This window comes from Frankliniella occidentalis, unplaced genomic scaffold (genome assembly GCF_000697945.3).
Source record: "Frankliniella occidentalis isolate FOCC.00 unplaced genomic scaffold, Focc_3.1 Scaffold54, whole genome shotgun sequence".
NCBI classification, from domain to species: Eukaryota; Metazoa; Arthropoda; class Insecta; order Thysanoptera; family Thripidae; genus Frankliniella; species Frankliniella occidentalis.
The window spans coordinates 914,615-930,823 of record NW_026267184.1 but is presented as its reverse complement, the minus strand read 5'-3'; the positions used below and the strand labels follow the sequence as shown (position 1 = coordinate 930,823).

Here is a 16,209-nt window from a genome sequence, read left to right as displayed (position 1 = left end):
GCCGCCCCCGCCGCCCCCGGACCACCCTCTCTGGAAACGCACGTGCGCTCTGTTTTGGACGGCCAGGCGCCCCAGGCCGCACACGGCCGTGGACCACTGCGCCGACGGCCTGCTCACGCCCGCGGCCACCCCCAGGGCCACGTCGGCGTCGTGCTCGACCAAGCCCGCCCCCGCCGCGCTGCTCCTGCACGTCCCCGTCGCTCAGCAGGTCCTGCAGCGGCAGTCGGTCAGGGCGGAGAGGTCCGCCCAGTTCAGGCACGTCAACGCCGCCCGGCCCGGGTCACGTCTATGGGATTCTCCTTCACCTGCTCCCCGACCGAGGGTTGCTTCACGATAAATTCAAGCGTACATACATTTTTCTGTTTTCTCCATTTTTATTCTTATTGTTTTGTGTTTTAAAATTTTGCGTTTTTCTTTTTGCTGTTAATTTTTAAGGGTGTATACCGATGTGTTTGGGTGGGGTACCCCTCGTTCACGACTCACCCCGCGGACACCTCTGATCCTTCCTTCCTTCCTGCTGCAGGCAGCCGGCGCGGCTCAGTCAGAAGCCCTCTCGCGCGGACACGGACCCCGGCCCGGGAGCGGCCGCCAGGGTCAGCGCCAGGGTCTCCATCGGCTCCAAGGGGCTGGACGGACGGGCGTCGGCGGCGTCGGCGTCCTCGCGTCGCCAGTTCGAGTACAACGCGAGCGTCCTACAGAAACCACCAAGTCTCGCTAGGCATCGGCGTCGAGACGTCGAGAAACAAGGGACTTATTATGATGTGAGTGAGATGTGTGTTAACGCCTGAATTTGTGATAGTATCCAGCACTTGATGAAATAACATTTTTCTTGTCTATCAAATTTTCATATTCCTTACTTTTATTATCCCCGTAATAGAAGTTAAACCAGTTGGTCCCTGACCATACCCCACAACGGTCAGGACTACGAACTAGTGGCCAGATTCTATCTGAGGTGTTCACTCCACGAGTGCCCCACAAACCTCAGGTGCTGAGGACAGAAGTGCCAAGTCGACTTCGATTTAGCAACACATATTGCCCTCCAAGATCTAAATCCCATAGAGTGGTAAGTTGAGAAGTATTGTTGTAACGATGAGCTAAAATAAACGAACACTCTTAAAATTCATTTTTAAATTTACAGAAGACAGTAGCCGGACAATCCATAAGCAAGGATGCAGAACAGTCAGTTTGGACGCCATCGCAGACCAGTCCCCCCGTATGTTTTGCAAACTTCTGTGAACGTTTTTTTTTCTCCTTTCCAAGTGGCTCATTGTTATTTTTATGTGTAGGTTTCTAGCCGTGATTCAGCTTACAATGGGGGAATTTCATCAGGAGGTGAAAGCAGAGGGCCTACTCCTGACCACAAAGGCACTAAAAAACAAGCAAAAAAGGCTGAACGGAAAGGTAAAAGGATGGTTGATCATAAACCAACACACTCAATAGATTCCAAACCTCAAAGAAAGTTTGAAAAGAAGTTAATGAACAAACTCTTAGAAGAAGAGAGAAATGAAATTCAAGAACAAAGACTTAAAATAGATCCATGGCATGGGATAAGTCAAGATGACCATGGGGATGAGATTTTAAGAAATATTCAAAACTTGCATATAGACAGCAATGAAGAATACAGCTCAATAGAACATGGCAGTCCTTTAAATGATGGGAGCGCATCAGACCAGTCCATTGAGGAAGACATGATGGGGGAGGTGGACGAGGCTGTGGAAGTAGAAACAAACAAGGATGATGTTCAGGACTCACTTGAAAGAGATATGGTTTCTGAAAGTGCTGGATCAGAAGAAACTTTTTCACACAGAAGATCATTCTCTACTTCAGACAAGCAGCAAGCTGGAACACAAACACCTGACATAGTTATTGTGAAGAACAATAATCAAGATCACTTTTTGAAGAGTACAAAGAAACACAGTGTTTCATCCTCACATTCTGTAAGTACAACACAAAATTTCAAAGACTAGTGCAAAGTATTTGATTATGATTAAAAAAATAAAAATAAAAAAAACTAACGTAACTACCTTTCTGCTCAGGTTACATCCTCAAGTGCAACTGAGAAGAATTTAAGCTCACAACACCCTAGTCATGACTACTCATCAAGATCACAGTCTGTAAAAACTTCAACTTCTGAGGCTGACATTGCATTTCAGGTTCCTGCTGCTGAAATCAATGAGCTGAAAACTTCTGAGGCAACGCAAGACAATTCTGAAAAAAATAAGAAAGAGCAAGGAAACAACAAAATTCCATCAAAAAGCAGGTAACTTCTTAATCTCTTTTCAATTTTGAGAATCTGAAATTCTGAGTTACATTAACCAGGAAGTGAATAAAATGTTAAATTTGTGTCTCTTAATTGTACAGGTGCAGTAAAGTGTCACTTGCCAAGTTTTTATATGATTTGGCAAAAGCTGTAGCTAGAGAAAAGATTGTCACAGACAAAGGTCTAAAGGCAGTATATGATGAGCACATAGCAGCAAACTGTGATAAATTAGACAAAGTAAGCCTCGCCCAATTACTAACAAATTTCATATAACTGCAGATTAGCAATTTTAAATGTTCTATAATTACTCTTTTATTTTTGAAACAGGAAGAAATGGAAGAGCAAGTTAAAAAGTTTCACACTCAGTTAGAAATATCTATGGAAAATTACCTAGGTCATGAAATTCACTGCCCAGATGCTTCAAAGATGCATACATCGTTGAAAACTGATGCAATGAGAGGACCTCTTGATGTAGAAAATTTATCTCCCTTAATGTCTGAACCTGATGAAATTTGGAAAAATTTTGTCCTTCAACACAAATTATCACAAGCCAATAATGCCCAACCCTTGCACACGCCTATAAAGTGTAATAAGCTTGGTTTAGTTTTCACAAAGTTTGAAGATCGAACTAGTTTGTCTCATGAGCCTGTAATTGCAGCTGATGATGAGTTGACTGGACAACGAAATGTTCATGAAAAGCAATTCCTTTATTTGCCTATTGAAGGACCGAGAATAGAGTGTAAACAAAAATCATTATTTGAACTGCACGACTCAAAAATTGGAGCAGCATTACAAATAGATTCCGAAGACACTGAGAAGCCAATTTTGGAGGAAAGTAATACTGAGGAAAGTAATAATTGTGGAGAAGGGGCTGCAATTGCTTGCAACGTAGGATCAAGTTTTCTGAACTCTCTTAGAGCAGAAGAATCCATAAAATTCGACACTCCATCTCCTCTTTCCAGCAACAATTCAATCAAGAGCCATCTTCCACATAGTCTTTTAACAGGGGAGGAAAATCTAACCAAAAATAATTTTAGTTCCACCTCACCAACAATAGAAATCATGCCAAGCAGTATTCAAAACTTGCATGGCAGAACAGGTGATTTAGAGAAATTCCAATTTGAAAATCCTGCACGAATAGAGTCCTTCAAGGAGTCCTGGCTAAATGGAAAATCTGTTGTAAATATTGAAAGTGTCCAACAGGCAAATTTTGAGGACAGAAAGCTGGTACCACAAGTAAGTACTATTCGCTTAATACAAGATTCAAAAGTGGATTCTAAATTTGACAAGCAAATTGGAAAGATAAAACCAGATTGCAAATGTAAAACTGGAGAAAAGAATACTGAGGCCAGACATAATTCAACTCCAGAAAGTAGAGACACACCTCTTGTTTTCCTTTACTCTAAAAAGTCACCTGTCATTGATGGTAGTCAATTAAAAAGTAAAATCTCTATCAATGAACATGACACTGATGAAAAAGAAATTGACAAATCAATTTCAAATATCTGCAAACTTGACTTGGAGAATAAGTGTGTTGATACAATCACTTCCCACAGTATTCATTCAGAGTTGCCTCTAGGAACAGGTGTGAATTCTGATATCATGCGCCATGAAATCAGCTTAAAACACCCTGTGAAAGGTCCAGTGTAAATTATGAAAATTGTATTTACCTATATGTTATTAATCAATGACATTGTAAATTCTTCCCTTGTAAAAAACAAAGAAGGAAAAATGTTTGTGCATAAAAATTCCAGATGTATGTGATTGCATCTGAAGTCTTGTTGACTGTATTTTGTAACTGTGATCAAAGAAATAAATTAAGTTACCTGTGCTTTAATCTATCACAAATGTGAGTTATTCTTTTTTGCATGAGGATAAGAAATACATTAGCAATTCTCTATTGCAAATACATTTTATTCATTCTAAAGCTATAATCTACACCCAAAGCTCAAAGAAATACGCTTTCAAAATGGCAAATTCTTACAACTGCAAGGTTCAAGATAATAAAAACAAAAAACAACCTCATGTTAGATTAGATTATTGTAATGCATGGATATTTTGTAGGCAAATGCTTTGTGAGTTGCAGCCCACAAAAGAGAGACAATCATCACTACTCAAAACAATACCTCTATATCACATCTAAACAGTCCAAATCAGTTCCAGGACACAGCATTGCTTTCCTATTCCACCTCAACACTCCACGAAGAAAATTTCTTTATTTCAGTTCCACTCTGTACTAAGTAACATTCATAAAAAGCTTTAAACACAGACTGAAAGAAAAGTTAACTTGACGATAGAGATGTATCTACATGCCAGCTGACTTCTCGAATTTGATTGCACAAATCCAATTATTCCACTTCTAATAATGCTTGAAAAGATTTTAATTTTCCTACATTTAGAAAGAATGATAAGCACATAGACATACAGGAAAGTCTGTTAGCTAAGTTAGCAAGGCATGAAATTACAAAGAGTCCTGTGAAACATGTCATACCTAACTGGATAAGTATTAGCAGCAATACTATACTTGCACTTCCATGTGAAAACAATTTTATGATTGTCATAATACTGCTACAGATGGTCACTACAGCTATATAAATCAAGGGTATTACAGCAGATTCAAATGGATTGTGACCTTAAAATGAAACAACAGGGAGCAATGGTGTTAGCTACCAAAGTAACTTGCAGCATAGCTCAATAAGAATTCTCATATAATAAACAATGAAAATAGAAAAATATGAAATAGAATTCTTGACAAATGGCTGACATTTTAAATTGAAAGCAAAATTCAGTCGCCAGCTTTGAAAAGTTCATAGAAGATAAAATTGAAACATTAGACTGAAACTTGAAAAAATAATGTCTTAATAATATCAATCAACAACTTATAAGCGTACATTCAGTTTCTCACGGTATAATAATGTGTTAACGGAAAGCAGGCACCAAAATCACTAAAGCTAGTCGATTTCTTTTGTTTTAGTGAGCAATCCGGTCAATGATATGATACGTAGTAATAGTTTTACTCATACCTTACATAAAACAGAGCATTTTCATTGTTTCGTTGATCTTTACGTACACATAGTCAGATCTAATAGTTAAAGGGCACTAGGCCAAAAAATAAAATAAAAAAATAAAAAATCCTGAAGAGCGAAAAATTGTGTTAGATACAAGACATATATCACCGCAAAACACAGTACAAGATTTCAGCACAGTTCAGAGATGCCCATGATATACAAAGTGAAAACATAAGTCATTATAATAACACTAAGTGTAAATTCATTTTGTACAATTTTAGAACAACAACCTAATATAGAAAAAGCAAATGTTTCAATGCTTTTCCCTCTTTTTTTCACTTTCTTTTTTTTAAAAAAAGGGAAAAAGGAAAATGATGTTAATATTCTTGCTCTCTAGGTGTAACAAAAATGTTGCAAAGCAGAAATAAAATGATCAATATAGAAAAGAACTGGAACTATTCTAAACTTATATTCTGAAGACCCTTGATGCACAGCCTCAATTTCTACATTACTTAGGGTATAATTATTCTGAAATGAGCAGTATCCATAGTCTACATCTCACAACTCATGTTTAAAATATACATCTCATGTGGACAACCACACTGGCAAAAACAAGGGGAGGGGGAAAGTGTATTTTTAAACAGACATTGTCAATTGACTTCCTGCTTCTACTACTTAAGTGCTTAGACATAAAATAGATTTTAAAAATTCATGTAAAGGAATGAAAAATACGTCACTTTAAGCGTATCAACATCAAATACATGACTAGGATTGAGACATAAAAAGAATTAAGTACACAGTATTAACCATCACATTCATGTACAGGTACAACAACAAAACTGGCCTGAATATGTGGCAGTGGCACACATCTGGTAACAATTATATGAATGGACGAAAGGAAAGCAAGAAGGGGCTTACAGAGTGCAGCTGAGGACAAAAACAATCTAAAGTTCGGGTCAGGTACATTTACAATTGACCATATGCGCGTAGCTGAATGAGATTGTGATTGCCCTTTAACAATCTACTTCGGGAGTAGATTAAGAGGGTCTCCCTCTCTGTATCAACCTCATAAAAAGCTAAACATTCAAGCTCCTCAGAAAATTTTTCTGGCTACTCACCAGCAATAGGGTAGAAATGAATTGCAAACTTGCTTGGGGGGACTACAGCACAAAGTGCATGATAGAAATATTCCTATTTGAGCTCAAAGACCCACGTCAAGTTAATATATGTTGTGAATGAAGGGGTTGGACAAAGATAAAAAAAAAAAAAATAGTATTTTGAAAAAAAGAAATGAGGATGATGGACTAGTTTTCATACACTCACAGGATTAATGAACCACGAGAAAAAAAAAAAAAATGAATCAACAAAGATATGATCAGAGTATGCTTTCCTTACACTACTAAAACATCCTACAACCATTTGATACCTTTGGTCAGAAGAGACTGCAAACACATAAAAAATATAGTACTTCGTTGTGTATTGTGCTTAAGATTTGTGAATTCAGATCAGATAAGGCATTTTCTTTTTTTTCTTCCCAGCGAAATAATCACTGACGTCATCATAGATTAATTGAATGTAGGTTTCACTACCAACAAAACTGATTTACAACAAAATTTTGCAGTTAAGACCATATGTAAAATTGTTGTCCAATGAATGAATAAGCAAATCATTGTATTTACACTGACTAAATAAAGGTGATATGACTGCGATCACCACCTACACCACTAAAAAGGAAGCAAATTAACAATATGAGAGGTAATATGAGGCTTGTAAAATATGCACCTCTGTCAGAAAACATCACTACAAAATAAAAAACAATACATTCTACTTGGTATTAAGTAGTGTGCAATGGAATGACTCTACCTGCATCCAGAGATCTAAGACAGGAAAAAAAACTAGAATCTATTCCATAAAGAACAAAACACATTAACCTTGCAAAGTAAAATCTATATGCCCGCATATAGAAACATGTTACATTTTATCTGCTCAATCTTAGCAACAATTTTTTATCAATCAATGTTTTCTTTAATTCTGGCGAATTGAAACGTCAAAGTGTTTTGCACATGCCATACGTTCAAGACATGATGTCACTAACTCCCATCACTGGCATTACTGTTCGTATCCTCCATGTCAAACATACTGACACGAGACAACATGCGATTGATGGGATTGTGTTTGGCTTTCAGGAAAGCAGGAGGCTCAGAATCTTTAGAAAGTACTGATGGAAGATCCAATACACTTTTGATTGTGTGATCAGGGCGACAGTTATCATTTCCATTCAAAAGCTTATTCTCTAAAGAAGCTGACGAAAGTGGAACCCAAACAGTTGCACCAAGTGAAGCCTCATGCCCACCCAATATATCTGTCTCCAGCTTGTCTCCAATCATTAGACAATCAACAGGTCTTACACCTAGAGTTTCACAGGCTTCCAAAAATATGCGGTGATCTGGTTTCTCCCAAAGTAAATCTCCACTTACTACAATATGGTCGAAGTATGGAGCTATGCTGAGGTTGTGAATTTTCTCCCACTGGTGGTTGGAAGGACCATTGGTAATAATGGCGAGGAGAAAGCGTTCTCGCAGCCGAACCAGCAGCTGCTTGACTTCGGGTTGTAGAGAAAGGAAGCGCCAGCGTAGGGCCAACCATTGTTGGTAGATGTTTCCTGAGAAAGACATTAAATTAAGCCATCTCAAGCAAGAAAAATGTGAAGACATATGTTTCTTTGTTTCTACTTCAGTGTTACAATAAAATTGTGCAAAACTAGCTTACCAACAATGTCAGCATACTGATCTCCAAGAGCATGGGCCCAAAGCATCATCCGCCATTCATCAAGGCCTCCATCTGGTTGAGCTGGACACAAGCGAAAGTTGATGAGGAAACTCTGGACAATGCGGCTGGCCACATTCTCAGGGACTCCATGTTGCTGCACCAGGATTTCACCCACCTGCAAAACAAGGGGGGAAAAAAAACTAAAAGTAAATAAAACTGATAAGGAGGTTCATATAACAAGCTACCAATTTTCCCTGATTTCACCCAGATAAAAATTAAAGGTTACCAAAGTAACAAGAATCCAAAGTTCGTGTCAAATTTATGAAAATATTAGATAGATGGATGGATAGAATATGATAAACTAAATTTTTAAAAATTCTACTCTATTAAGATTTTTTAACTTCCCCAGACCTTATTAGAAATTCCTGACATTTTCTTGCTTTGCTGATTTGTAACAACCCTACAAGTAATCTGTAGATTAGATTAGATTCATTCATAGATCAGGCACATTTAAATGTCATGTATGCAATTTAAACATAATGCAATAAAAAAAAATACACACACATAATATATCAAACAAACAACACTTTTCCAAAAACTCACCTACAAAATTGTTCCTTTTGTACATAAATTTGTTTCAGATGATACTTGTTCTAAGTAAAAATTTTGAGGTAAAGAAAATTGATTCATGTTTGATGGCATATTAATATTCCTTGTTTATTAAGATTGAAAGTGGCATTACAATAGAAGCATTGAGTGGTGGACATGTTTTGTGGGTTTTAAATGATTTGCACGGTTAATACAAACATAGGTCCATTGAGAACCATTTTTTTCCAGTAGGTATGTTATAATAGACTAGTGAAAATTAGGATTTGTTTTGTTGTAATGAGCAACCCAGGTGTAAACCTGACTGAACCTTTTCATAATACAGATAAATGCTTAATATCACATAGCTATTTATAATATCTAGTCAACCAAAATTATTTCGCAGCACAAGTCAACTCTTGTGTGACTAAAGTAAAAATATTTTTTGTGATACGTATCATGAAGAGAAGGATAGAAATTGGGGCTTTCCGAAATAAATTCAGAATGACGATGCAAGCATGAACTCAACACTCAATCTGGCATCACAGAACTCCAGGATATCACAAACAGGAGTAAATTAGACTTTCAAAAGTATGACTTCCTTGCAATTATGCAATTAGTGGTACTGTCATTGTAATCACCATCAAGAGAAAAAGTTACTGCTGAAATTTACTGATTGGGGTATGAAGTAAGGCTACATGCAAAATTCCCAACAAAAGTATCATCTCCACATGTGATTATAGATTTCGGACTATCACAGAAATTGATTGATCAGATCAAATCATATAGACAAAATGCTGCTAAACATGCAAATTTTACTGTTAATACAATATAACTGAAAACACAAAGACAAATTTGTTAAATTTGGGGTTGGGGAAAACCATACTCAAGTTAACAAACTATGAAAATATTTATTTGAGTACAAAATAGGAAATCACACATAGAAAACGAATAAAAAAGCACAAATTAAGTTCTGTTTCTATTTCATAATGTTGCATAAAATTCTTACAAATTTAAGGCCTAAGTTTCATATTAAATTAACAAAAGAAGAAATTGCAGATGAAAGCGCATATTCAATAATACATTTTTAATAACATTTCATCAGTCTTCAAAAAGCTTCTTTCCAAGTTCCATCAGGCGGTGATTGCGGCATACAGAAAGGGCATCTCGTTTCTTCAGCACTGAAGCTACACTGTTGTTTGCTGCCACCAGATGACAAAGGAAATCTTCATATGCAGACTTAGTGTTCGGGGGAAGAGATCCATATTTCACCTTCTTCAAGGTATCAATGATACCCTCTGCCCATCCACTCTCCATGGCAAACTCTGAGATCCAGGGTATAAGTGATAACACTGCACTCATTGTTTGCATGCCAAGGAACCACAACTCCATAAGCTGAATCCAATGTTCTTTATATGCCATTGCAACAACAAGAGTAGAACTGTCATTTGACTCATCAACATTGTAAGCATCCCACAGGAAACGAATAGTGGCCTGAATGTATCGACAGATTGAAAAATCATTCTTCTTTATCTTTTTAGCCTGCTGTTTCAACAGAAGCAGTCCAAGAACTGCCATGTTCCCATGAAGCACCAGATTTTCTGGAATATTGCGAAGTTCAGGAAGGTTATTAAAATTGAACTTAAGCAACTGAGAAAAGAGTGAGCTTTCTTCAACTATTTTGGCTTCAAGTACAGTGATGTTCATAAAAATATTACAAATGCTGACCATGGCGGTTCGGGAATCACTCATATCCTCAACAAGTTTAGGATCCAACGCCTCTTCCTTTCGCACTTTAAGTCGGTCAGCTCTTGGTACAGGTGGCTTTTTATAGTGCACAATTGACCAATGAAAGGCAAAACTTTCATACAGCACTTCATCTTCCTTCGTGTCCAGTAAGATTTTTCTTGCCTGTTCTTCAACAGCAAGGTGGCACAAGGCTGGTAACATAAATCTTAAAATGTCAACCTGACTTAATGGGTCAGTGTCAACCTCCATTGGCTCACCAGTAGGATTAGATCCTCCTGGAGGACCTCTAACTTTCTCCATCATATATCTTGCACGATATGCGTAGAATGTATCATTTGCTAAGGTCAGCATAAATGGTAACAACTGATAAATCTGATCACGCATGGATGAAGTTTCTTGAGCCATCCAGGCAGAGAGGACTCTCACCATGGCACAAATGAAGACCTTTTCTTTTAACTCGAGAGTAACTTTCTTCTTGTTGACATCAGTTTGAACCTTCATCAAGAGTGATATTATGGCAGAAAATCCCCCCTTCATGGCTGTGTACATAGACTGCTTTTCTCTTCCCTCTAATTCAACATGTTCATTTGCTACAAAAGCAATGGCACTTTCTATTATTAGGAAGCATGCTGTGCAAAGATCAGCATTTGCCATGATTGCTTTAAGACCTCCTTTATCTTCCAATTGCATGCGCACCTCAACACATGCTAGTTGAGAAAGAAGCAGGAAAAATTTTCTTGGGTTATCTTCATCCATCATTGTCCACTTTGGACCCATGAAATCTGTCATCCCTGAAGCCAGCTTCAGAGCAGGGTCCCGTTGGGCTTTTCCTATTTTGCTAGTAAGAATATCATACAAAGCTTTGTAAACACTAGCCGGCCATGTGGTGTCTTCACCAAACGTAGTCGCAATATCCTGCTTGCAGCTCATGAGCAGGCCATTCATAACATCACAGAGATGAAATTTCCGTTCACTTTGATCAGTTTCACAATCAAGACTTATTTTATTCATGAGTAGATGGAAAGCTCCTGGATTTTCTTCCCAGCTTTTTGGACCAAAGCTCGTAACAAGTGTCACCAGTAAGTCAAGAGCTTCATCAGTCTGGAAGCTCTGAAGAGAATATATTTCAATCATCTTTGAAACAGCACCTATCTCAAACAAAGCTTTCAGCCCAGGTTTTGTGAGAGCAATACTTTGTAGGCATTCATATGCCTCATTGACAATAATAAGATTGTCATCATCAGCTGCATCTGAAGTTTGTACAATATCTAGGAACATTTGCAGGTTTGCAAGCAGTTCAGGATGAATTGCTAACTCAGGGTCTTTGCAAAAAGCTGACAATACAGACAGAGCAACTGATTTGTAAACTTGAGGGGGACAATCTTGCACGTCTGACGTCAACAGAAGACGTTTCAAAAATTTAAATCCAATGGCTTCAAACAAAAGCTTTCTCACAGCAGCAGAGCAATCACTCCCTTTCACAAGCTTAGTAACCATGAACAAGGCAGCAAGCTTCTCTGTATCAGAGTCTGCTGCCTTGAGTATTGCAACACACTTCTTCACCGGGTCTGGTATAGCAGCCATTCTTGCAGAGGAGAATTGATGAAACTTGACGTTGACTTGAAGCACACAAACAGGAAAGACTAGACTTGAGCCACCAGGATAATGTCACTGCACTCGGAGAGGTTAGCCTCAACGCACTGGAATCGCACAGGCAAAATTACATGACAGTGTGTCGGAAAATAATGCGAAGGCCCAACGCTGCTGGGGGCAGAGAGCACTTGCGGCTGTCGGAACCGGCTCCTCACTGAGAGCGCTGAGCATGCTAGCACGCCGTCAAACGGCAGGGGCCCCCTCCCGGTGCGTCTTATTTTAGCCACACACAGTCACAGCCGAGGGGGGAACCGCTCCCCGAGAAAAAGTCTAAACTTGGACGGTCTAGAATTACAGCCAAGAGTTATTTTGGGGTGCCGACGACGGCGCGGCCTCTTCGAACAGCAACCCCTAGCGCATGCCTGCTCTGCTGCACTCGGCTCGAGGCTCGCGCGCCTCCGCCGCGGACCCAAACACGCACTGGCTGCGCGCTGCGACGCACGCTCGCGCACGACCTAGCCTGGACCTTGAAACTTTCTCGAGATCGCGGGGATGACAGGGCAAACCTCAACCTCGACAAAGGGCGCCCGCCGAACCGCGCAAAAATTATGCCATTTTTTACCTTGTCACATGCCGCTTGGTCCCCGCGGCGCGTCGGGATCAGCGTGTTGTCCAAATCAAACAATATCGCTTTAGGACATGTCGAAGGAATTCGTCTGCTGTGAGTAGCCATACTTTTTCTGGTGAACAATATGGATGACCGCGGTGTATAGAGCTTGGGAGAGGTTTACTCGACCTCTGTACCCTTCATGACTTCACGCCTTCTATATACGATGGAAGCAGCAAACAGCCGTATCCTGCTATCTAGCCTCCTTGGTCGGAGCTGCCAATCTGCTAATAAAGAAAAGTCCCAAGATAAAATAGAACAATTTTGAGTATGTCATGAATGGATAATGGATATTTCTGGCACGATATCAATGTTTAAGAACGAAAGAATACTTTCTCACACTGATTGGGGTAAGTAGGTAGTTTGCCAACTGTTTGTTGACTGCTTGTTATGATCAGAAGCTGGCACTAATTTTGCGCGGTTACCACCGGCATGAACTTAACCGATTCTTCGCCGTTTCTGCAGTTTTCGGAGTAATTTTGCATGTGTTTTGTATTGTGATTAGCACGTTTAACTGCCCATTTTGAATGTGTTTTTTCTTTGACATTTTTAAGCTTGACAAGATATGAAAACAAATATGAATTTTATGTATAAGTGATCCGCCCCTTTGTCTTGTTGATGCAAAGTCAAATGAAAATTATAGCCTAGTGGCTCATATTTCCGTACCTTTTCAGTCACATTTGGACTGCCACCTTTTTGACTGCCAATATTTTGTCCTAGGTGAGTCGCGTTACTCCACATTATCTTAACTTTGCATTTTTGAATGGTGATCTCTGTGTGTATTGTTCTCAACTTGCTTCAGTCCCTATGTGGTTTGTTTTCATTCATAGAACATCATTGTAATTTTTCAGTTTCCTTCTAACATGGCTATGTCTGCCCAAGTAGCCTCTTCTTCAACCACGACTCAAAATGTGGAAGATGATGCTGATGACTTTGGGCCTCAGGCTATCAAAAAGCTAGCTGTACGTCTCTCCTCCCAGCCTCTATTGTTGTTCTTGTGAATTATCTGTTTTAACGGTACTAATTGTATTGTATAATTTCAGACCCAAGGTATTGGTGCTGCAGATATAAAGAAACTTCAAGAAGCAGGGTATAATACCATTGAATCGATTGCTTTTGCTCCCAAGAAGGATCTGATTGCCATCAAGGGTATCAGTGAACAGAAGGCTGATAAATTAATTGTATGTTTTCAAAACACAAATCAAATAATAAGTCACTCTAAGGATATTCTTATTTCTGTTTTGTTTTGTTTCTAGGCTGAATCTTCTAAACTTGTCCCCATGGGATTTACAACTGCCACTGAATTTCACCAGAAACGCTCGGAAATCATTCAGTTGACAACAGGTTCAGCTGAGCTCGATCGTCTCCTTGGAGGTGGCATTGAAACAGGTTCTATTACTGAGCTGTTTGGCGAGTTCAGAACAGGAAAGACTCAGCTGTGTCATACTCTAGCTGTCACATGCCAGGTATTTTACAAATCTGCTTAATTATTTTGGTTAGACATTTCTTTCCAAGTTTCATCTTATCATTGCTTTTCTTTGTGTTTTTCACCACTTTTTTTTTTGCAGCTTCCTATTGATCAAAGTGGAGGAGAAGGAAAATGTCTGTACATTGATACTGAGAATAATTTCCGTCCAGAGCGACTTGTTGCTGTGGCAGAAAGATATAATTTGTCTCCGACTGATGTCTTAGATAATGTGGCATTTGCCAGAGCCTATAATACAGATCATCAGACAAAGTTACTTGTTATGGCATCTGCCATGATGGCAGAATCAAGGCAAGTGAATTTGGAATTGGTGTTATGGTATGATCTAGAACTAAATATGAAGTTGCTCTTATTAATTTTTTTTTCCATGTAGGTATGCTCTTTTGATTGTTGATTCTGCGACTGCTATGTATCGAACAGATTATTCTGGAAGAGGAGAATTAGCTGCACGTCAACAACATCTTGCCAGATTTTTGCGAATGTTGCTTCGTCTAGCTGATGAGGTATGTTGTGCTAACTTCATTCTGCTAACTGTATGTTCCTCAAATCCTGAGCTAAACAAATGTACTTGATTTTCTTTACAGTTTGGTGTGGCTGTTGTCATCACAAATCAGGTTGTTGCTCAAGTGGATGGTGCATCTCTCTTTGCAGCTGATCCCAAGAAACCTATTGGTGGTAACATTATTGCTCATGCTTCCACTACCAGGTATGTCCACCAGATTATTTAAACACAATTTGATGTTATTTATAAAATTATTTAATTTTTCATTTTTTTCTTTTATTTAATAACTCTCTGGTGTGAACGTGTTTGCAGATTATACCTCAGAAAAGGACGTGGTGAAACCAGAATATGTAAGATTTATGATTCTCCATGCCTTCCTGAAAGTGAGGCAACATTTGCCATTAATGCGGATGGTATTGGTGATGTCAAAGAATAACCAGTCTGAAAATCATCTATAAATGTCCTCAAAAAGTTAATTTAGTTAAAGACTTAAAAGACTAGTAAAGTTTATTTGTGTTTTCAAAAAATTAGGCCCTTGTACAGTGTATAGTTATCCTGCTGTGATGTGAAATATATTCGTACTCCGTTTTGTAAAGAATCACATTCTCATTTTCAAACCGTTTTTTCAGAAGTCTTTCGAATGCCATTAGTCGAGCCCGTTTTACTGATCTGGAATCCGCAGAGGCCTGTGTGCGGCGCTCGCGGCCCCCCCCTCGGCCAGCTTGTGTGTGCCCTTTATCCCCACGACTGCCTCTCTAAATTCGTCACTCGGGGGGAGCCGGACGCCGGACCTGTGCGATCAAACCCGAGGGGGAGGGGGGGGGGGTGATGTTGTTGAACCCAACGACACGGGCTCATCATCGAGAGCCCCTGGGCGCGAGCCAAATAGTAGCGGGCGGCTTTGTTATTTGGGTGAATGTCGACGAGAGGTCGCGAGCGCCAGCTTGACCCAGGTCGGGCCCGTGGGTAGTCGGGCGCCGAGGAGACGGCGGCGGCAACCCGGAAGGGGGGGAAGTCCCAAGTCCTTAGTGACGGCGAGCTCTGGCTGCTGCAAGTCCTCGTCCATCGCGCCGTGCCGTCCGTCAGGGTTCAACGAGTACACCGCTTGTCGCCTTTCGACGGCGTACAGCAGTGCTCGTTCTTCTCTTGCCCCTGTCTACCTGACCGCTGCCAGCAGCGGGGCGTTTCCTCGTCGCCGGTTTGAGGGAACAGTTTGAAATCCGGCGCGCGTTTGGGCGGGAACACGAGCGGGTGGAAAGCGGCGGCCTTTACTGCTCGTCTAACGGCCCACTTTCACCCGGTCGGTCCCTACCGGCGCGGCGGCGCGGCGCGCGGGCCGCCTCCAGTCACACCCAGTCACTCCAGGCCAGCCAGACGCGGCGGTCGCGGGTCGCACCTGATCACCGCCACGACCATGTCCTCCTCCACGTCCACGGTTGTCGTCGCGGTCCTGCTGGCGCTGGCGTCGTGCTGGGCGCCGCCGGCGGCCGAGGGCGCGCGCATCCTGGCCGTGTTCGGCTACAAGGGCATGAGCCACACGCTGGTGAACGAGCCGCTGATGCGCGGGCTGGCGGCGAGCGGCCACCACGT

At 40.4% G+C, this 16,209-nt stretch overlaps 4 protein-coding genes across 7 annotated transcripts in view; 2 read left to right on the top strand and 2 right to left on the bottom strand.

The window, feature by feature from the left end:
* LOC113216683 (titin homolog) overlaps positions 1-4,106 on the top strand; it is a 10,668-nt gene extending 6,562 nt beyond the window's left edge. Inside the window, exons 3-10 of one of the 2 annotated variants that reach the window (XM_052267584.1) lie at positions 67-259; positions 528-761; positions 878-1,063; positions 1,139-1,213; positions 1,287-1,937; positions 2,037-2,260; positions 2,362-2,497; positions 2,588-4,106. In XM_052267584.1, coding sequence (XP_052123544.1) covers positions 67-259; positions 528-761; positions 878-1,063; positions 1,139-1,213; positions 1,287-1,937; positions 2,037-2,260; positions 2,362-2,497; positions 2,588-3,910 — 3,022 coding nt within the window. In that variant the 3' untranslated portion in view covers positions 3,911-4,106. Of the gene's footprint in view, positions 1-66; positions 260-523; positions 762-877; positions 1,064-1,138; positions 1,214-1,286; positions 1,938-2,036; positions 2,261-2,361; positions 2,498-2,587 lie in introns of both variants that reach the window. The other variant, XM_052267585.1, reaches the window with a different exon arrangement.
* Positions 4,107-4,153: 47 nt separating this feature from the next.
* Positions 4,154-12,730, bottom strand: LOC113216687 (N-acylneuraminate-9-phosphatase). The gene is made up of 3 exons (XM_026436484.2): positions 12,587-12,730; positions 8,038-8,212; positions 4,154-7,930 (listed from the first exon to the last, which is right to left on the bottom strand). The coding sequence occupies exons 1-3, from the start codon at positions 12,695-12,697 to the stop codon at positions 7,359-7,361; spliced, it is 858 nt and encodes a 285-aa protein (XP_026292269.1). The 5' UTR covers positions 12,698-12,730; the 3' UTR covers positions 4,154-7,358.
* LOC113216684 (neurochondrin homolog) lies at positions 8,729-12,561 on the bottom strand. Its single transcript, XM_026436480.2, has one exon. The coding sequence runs from the start codon at positions 11,953-11,955 to the stop codon at positions 9,724-9,726; it is 2,232 nt and encodes a 743-aa protein (XP_026292265.1). The 5' UTR covers positions 11,956-12,561; the 3' UTR covers positions 8,729-9,723.
* A 95-nt stretch (positions 12,731-12,825) lies between the features above and the next one.
* Positions 12,826-15,217, top strand: LOC113216685 (DNA repair protein RAD51 homolog 1). Of its 3 annotated transcripts, none has more exons than XM_026436482.2 (9): positions 12,826-12,981; positions 13,186-13,351; positions 13,483-13,593; positions 13,675-13,812; positions 13,888-14,097; positions 14,200-14,408; positions 14,491-14,620; positions 14,702-14,823; positions 14,932-15,217. In XM_026436482.2, exons 3-9 carry the CDS (start codon positions 13,495-13,497, stop codon positions 15,053-15,055), a joined length of 1,032 nt encoding a protein of 343 aa, XP_026292267.1. In that variant the 5' UTR covers positions 12,826-12,981; positions 13,186-13,351; positions 13,483-13,494; the 3' UTR covers positions 15,056-15,217. The 3 variants fall into 3 exon arrangements, with proteins under 3 accessions (XP_026292267.1, XP_026292268.1, XP_026292266.1); XM_026436481.2 differs by lacking the exon at positions 12,826-12,981 and adding an exon at positions 12,999-13,104; XM_026436483.2 differs by lacking the exon at positions 13,186-13,351 and having other exon boundaries at positions 12,832-12,981.
* Positions 15,218-16,209: the final 992 nt, after the last annotated feature.

Coding starts and splice junctions, on each gene's coding strand:
- LOC113216684 (XM_026436480.2), bottom strand. CDS start 11,955: ATGGCTGCTATACCAGACCCGGTGAAGAAGTGTGTTGCAATACTCAAG.
- LOC113216687 (XM_026436484.2), bottom strand. CDS start 12,697: ATGGCTACTCACAGCAGACGAATTCCTTCGACATGTCCTAAAGCGATA. Junction 8,213..12,586: donor ACCAAGCGGCATGTGACAAG/GTAAAAAATGGC, acceptor CTTGTTTTGCAG/GTGGGTGAAATCCTGGTGCA. Junction 7,931..8,037: donor TCAGTATGCTGACATTGTTG/GTAAGCTAGTTT, acceptor TGTCTTTCTCAG/GAAACATCTACCAACAATGG.
- LOC113216685 (XM_026436482.2), top strand. CDS start 13,495: ATGGCTATGTCTGCCCAAGTAGCCTCTTCTTCAACCACGACTCAAAAT. Junction 14,409..14,490: donor GCCATGATGGCAGAATCAAG/GCAAGTGAATTT, acceptor TTTTCCATGTAG/GTATGCTCTTTTGATTGTTG. Junction 14,621..14,701: donor TGCTTCGTCTAGCTGATGAG/GTATGTTGTGCT, acceptor TTTTCTTTACAG/TTTGGTGTGGCTGTTGTCAT.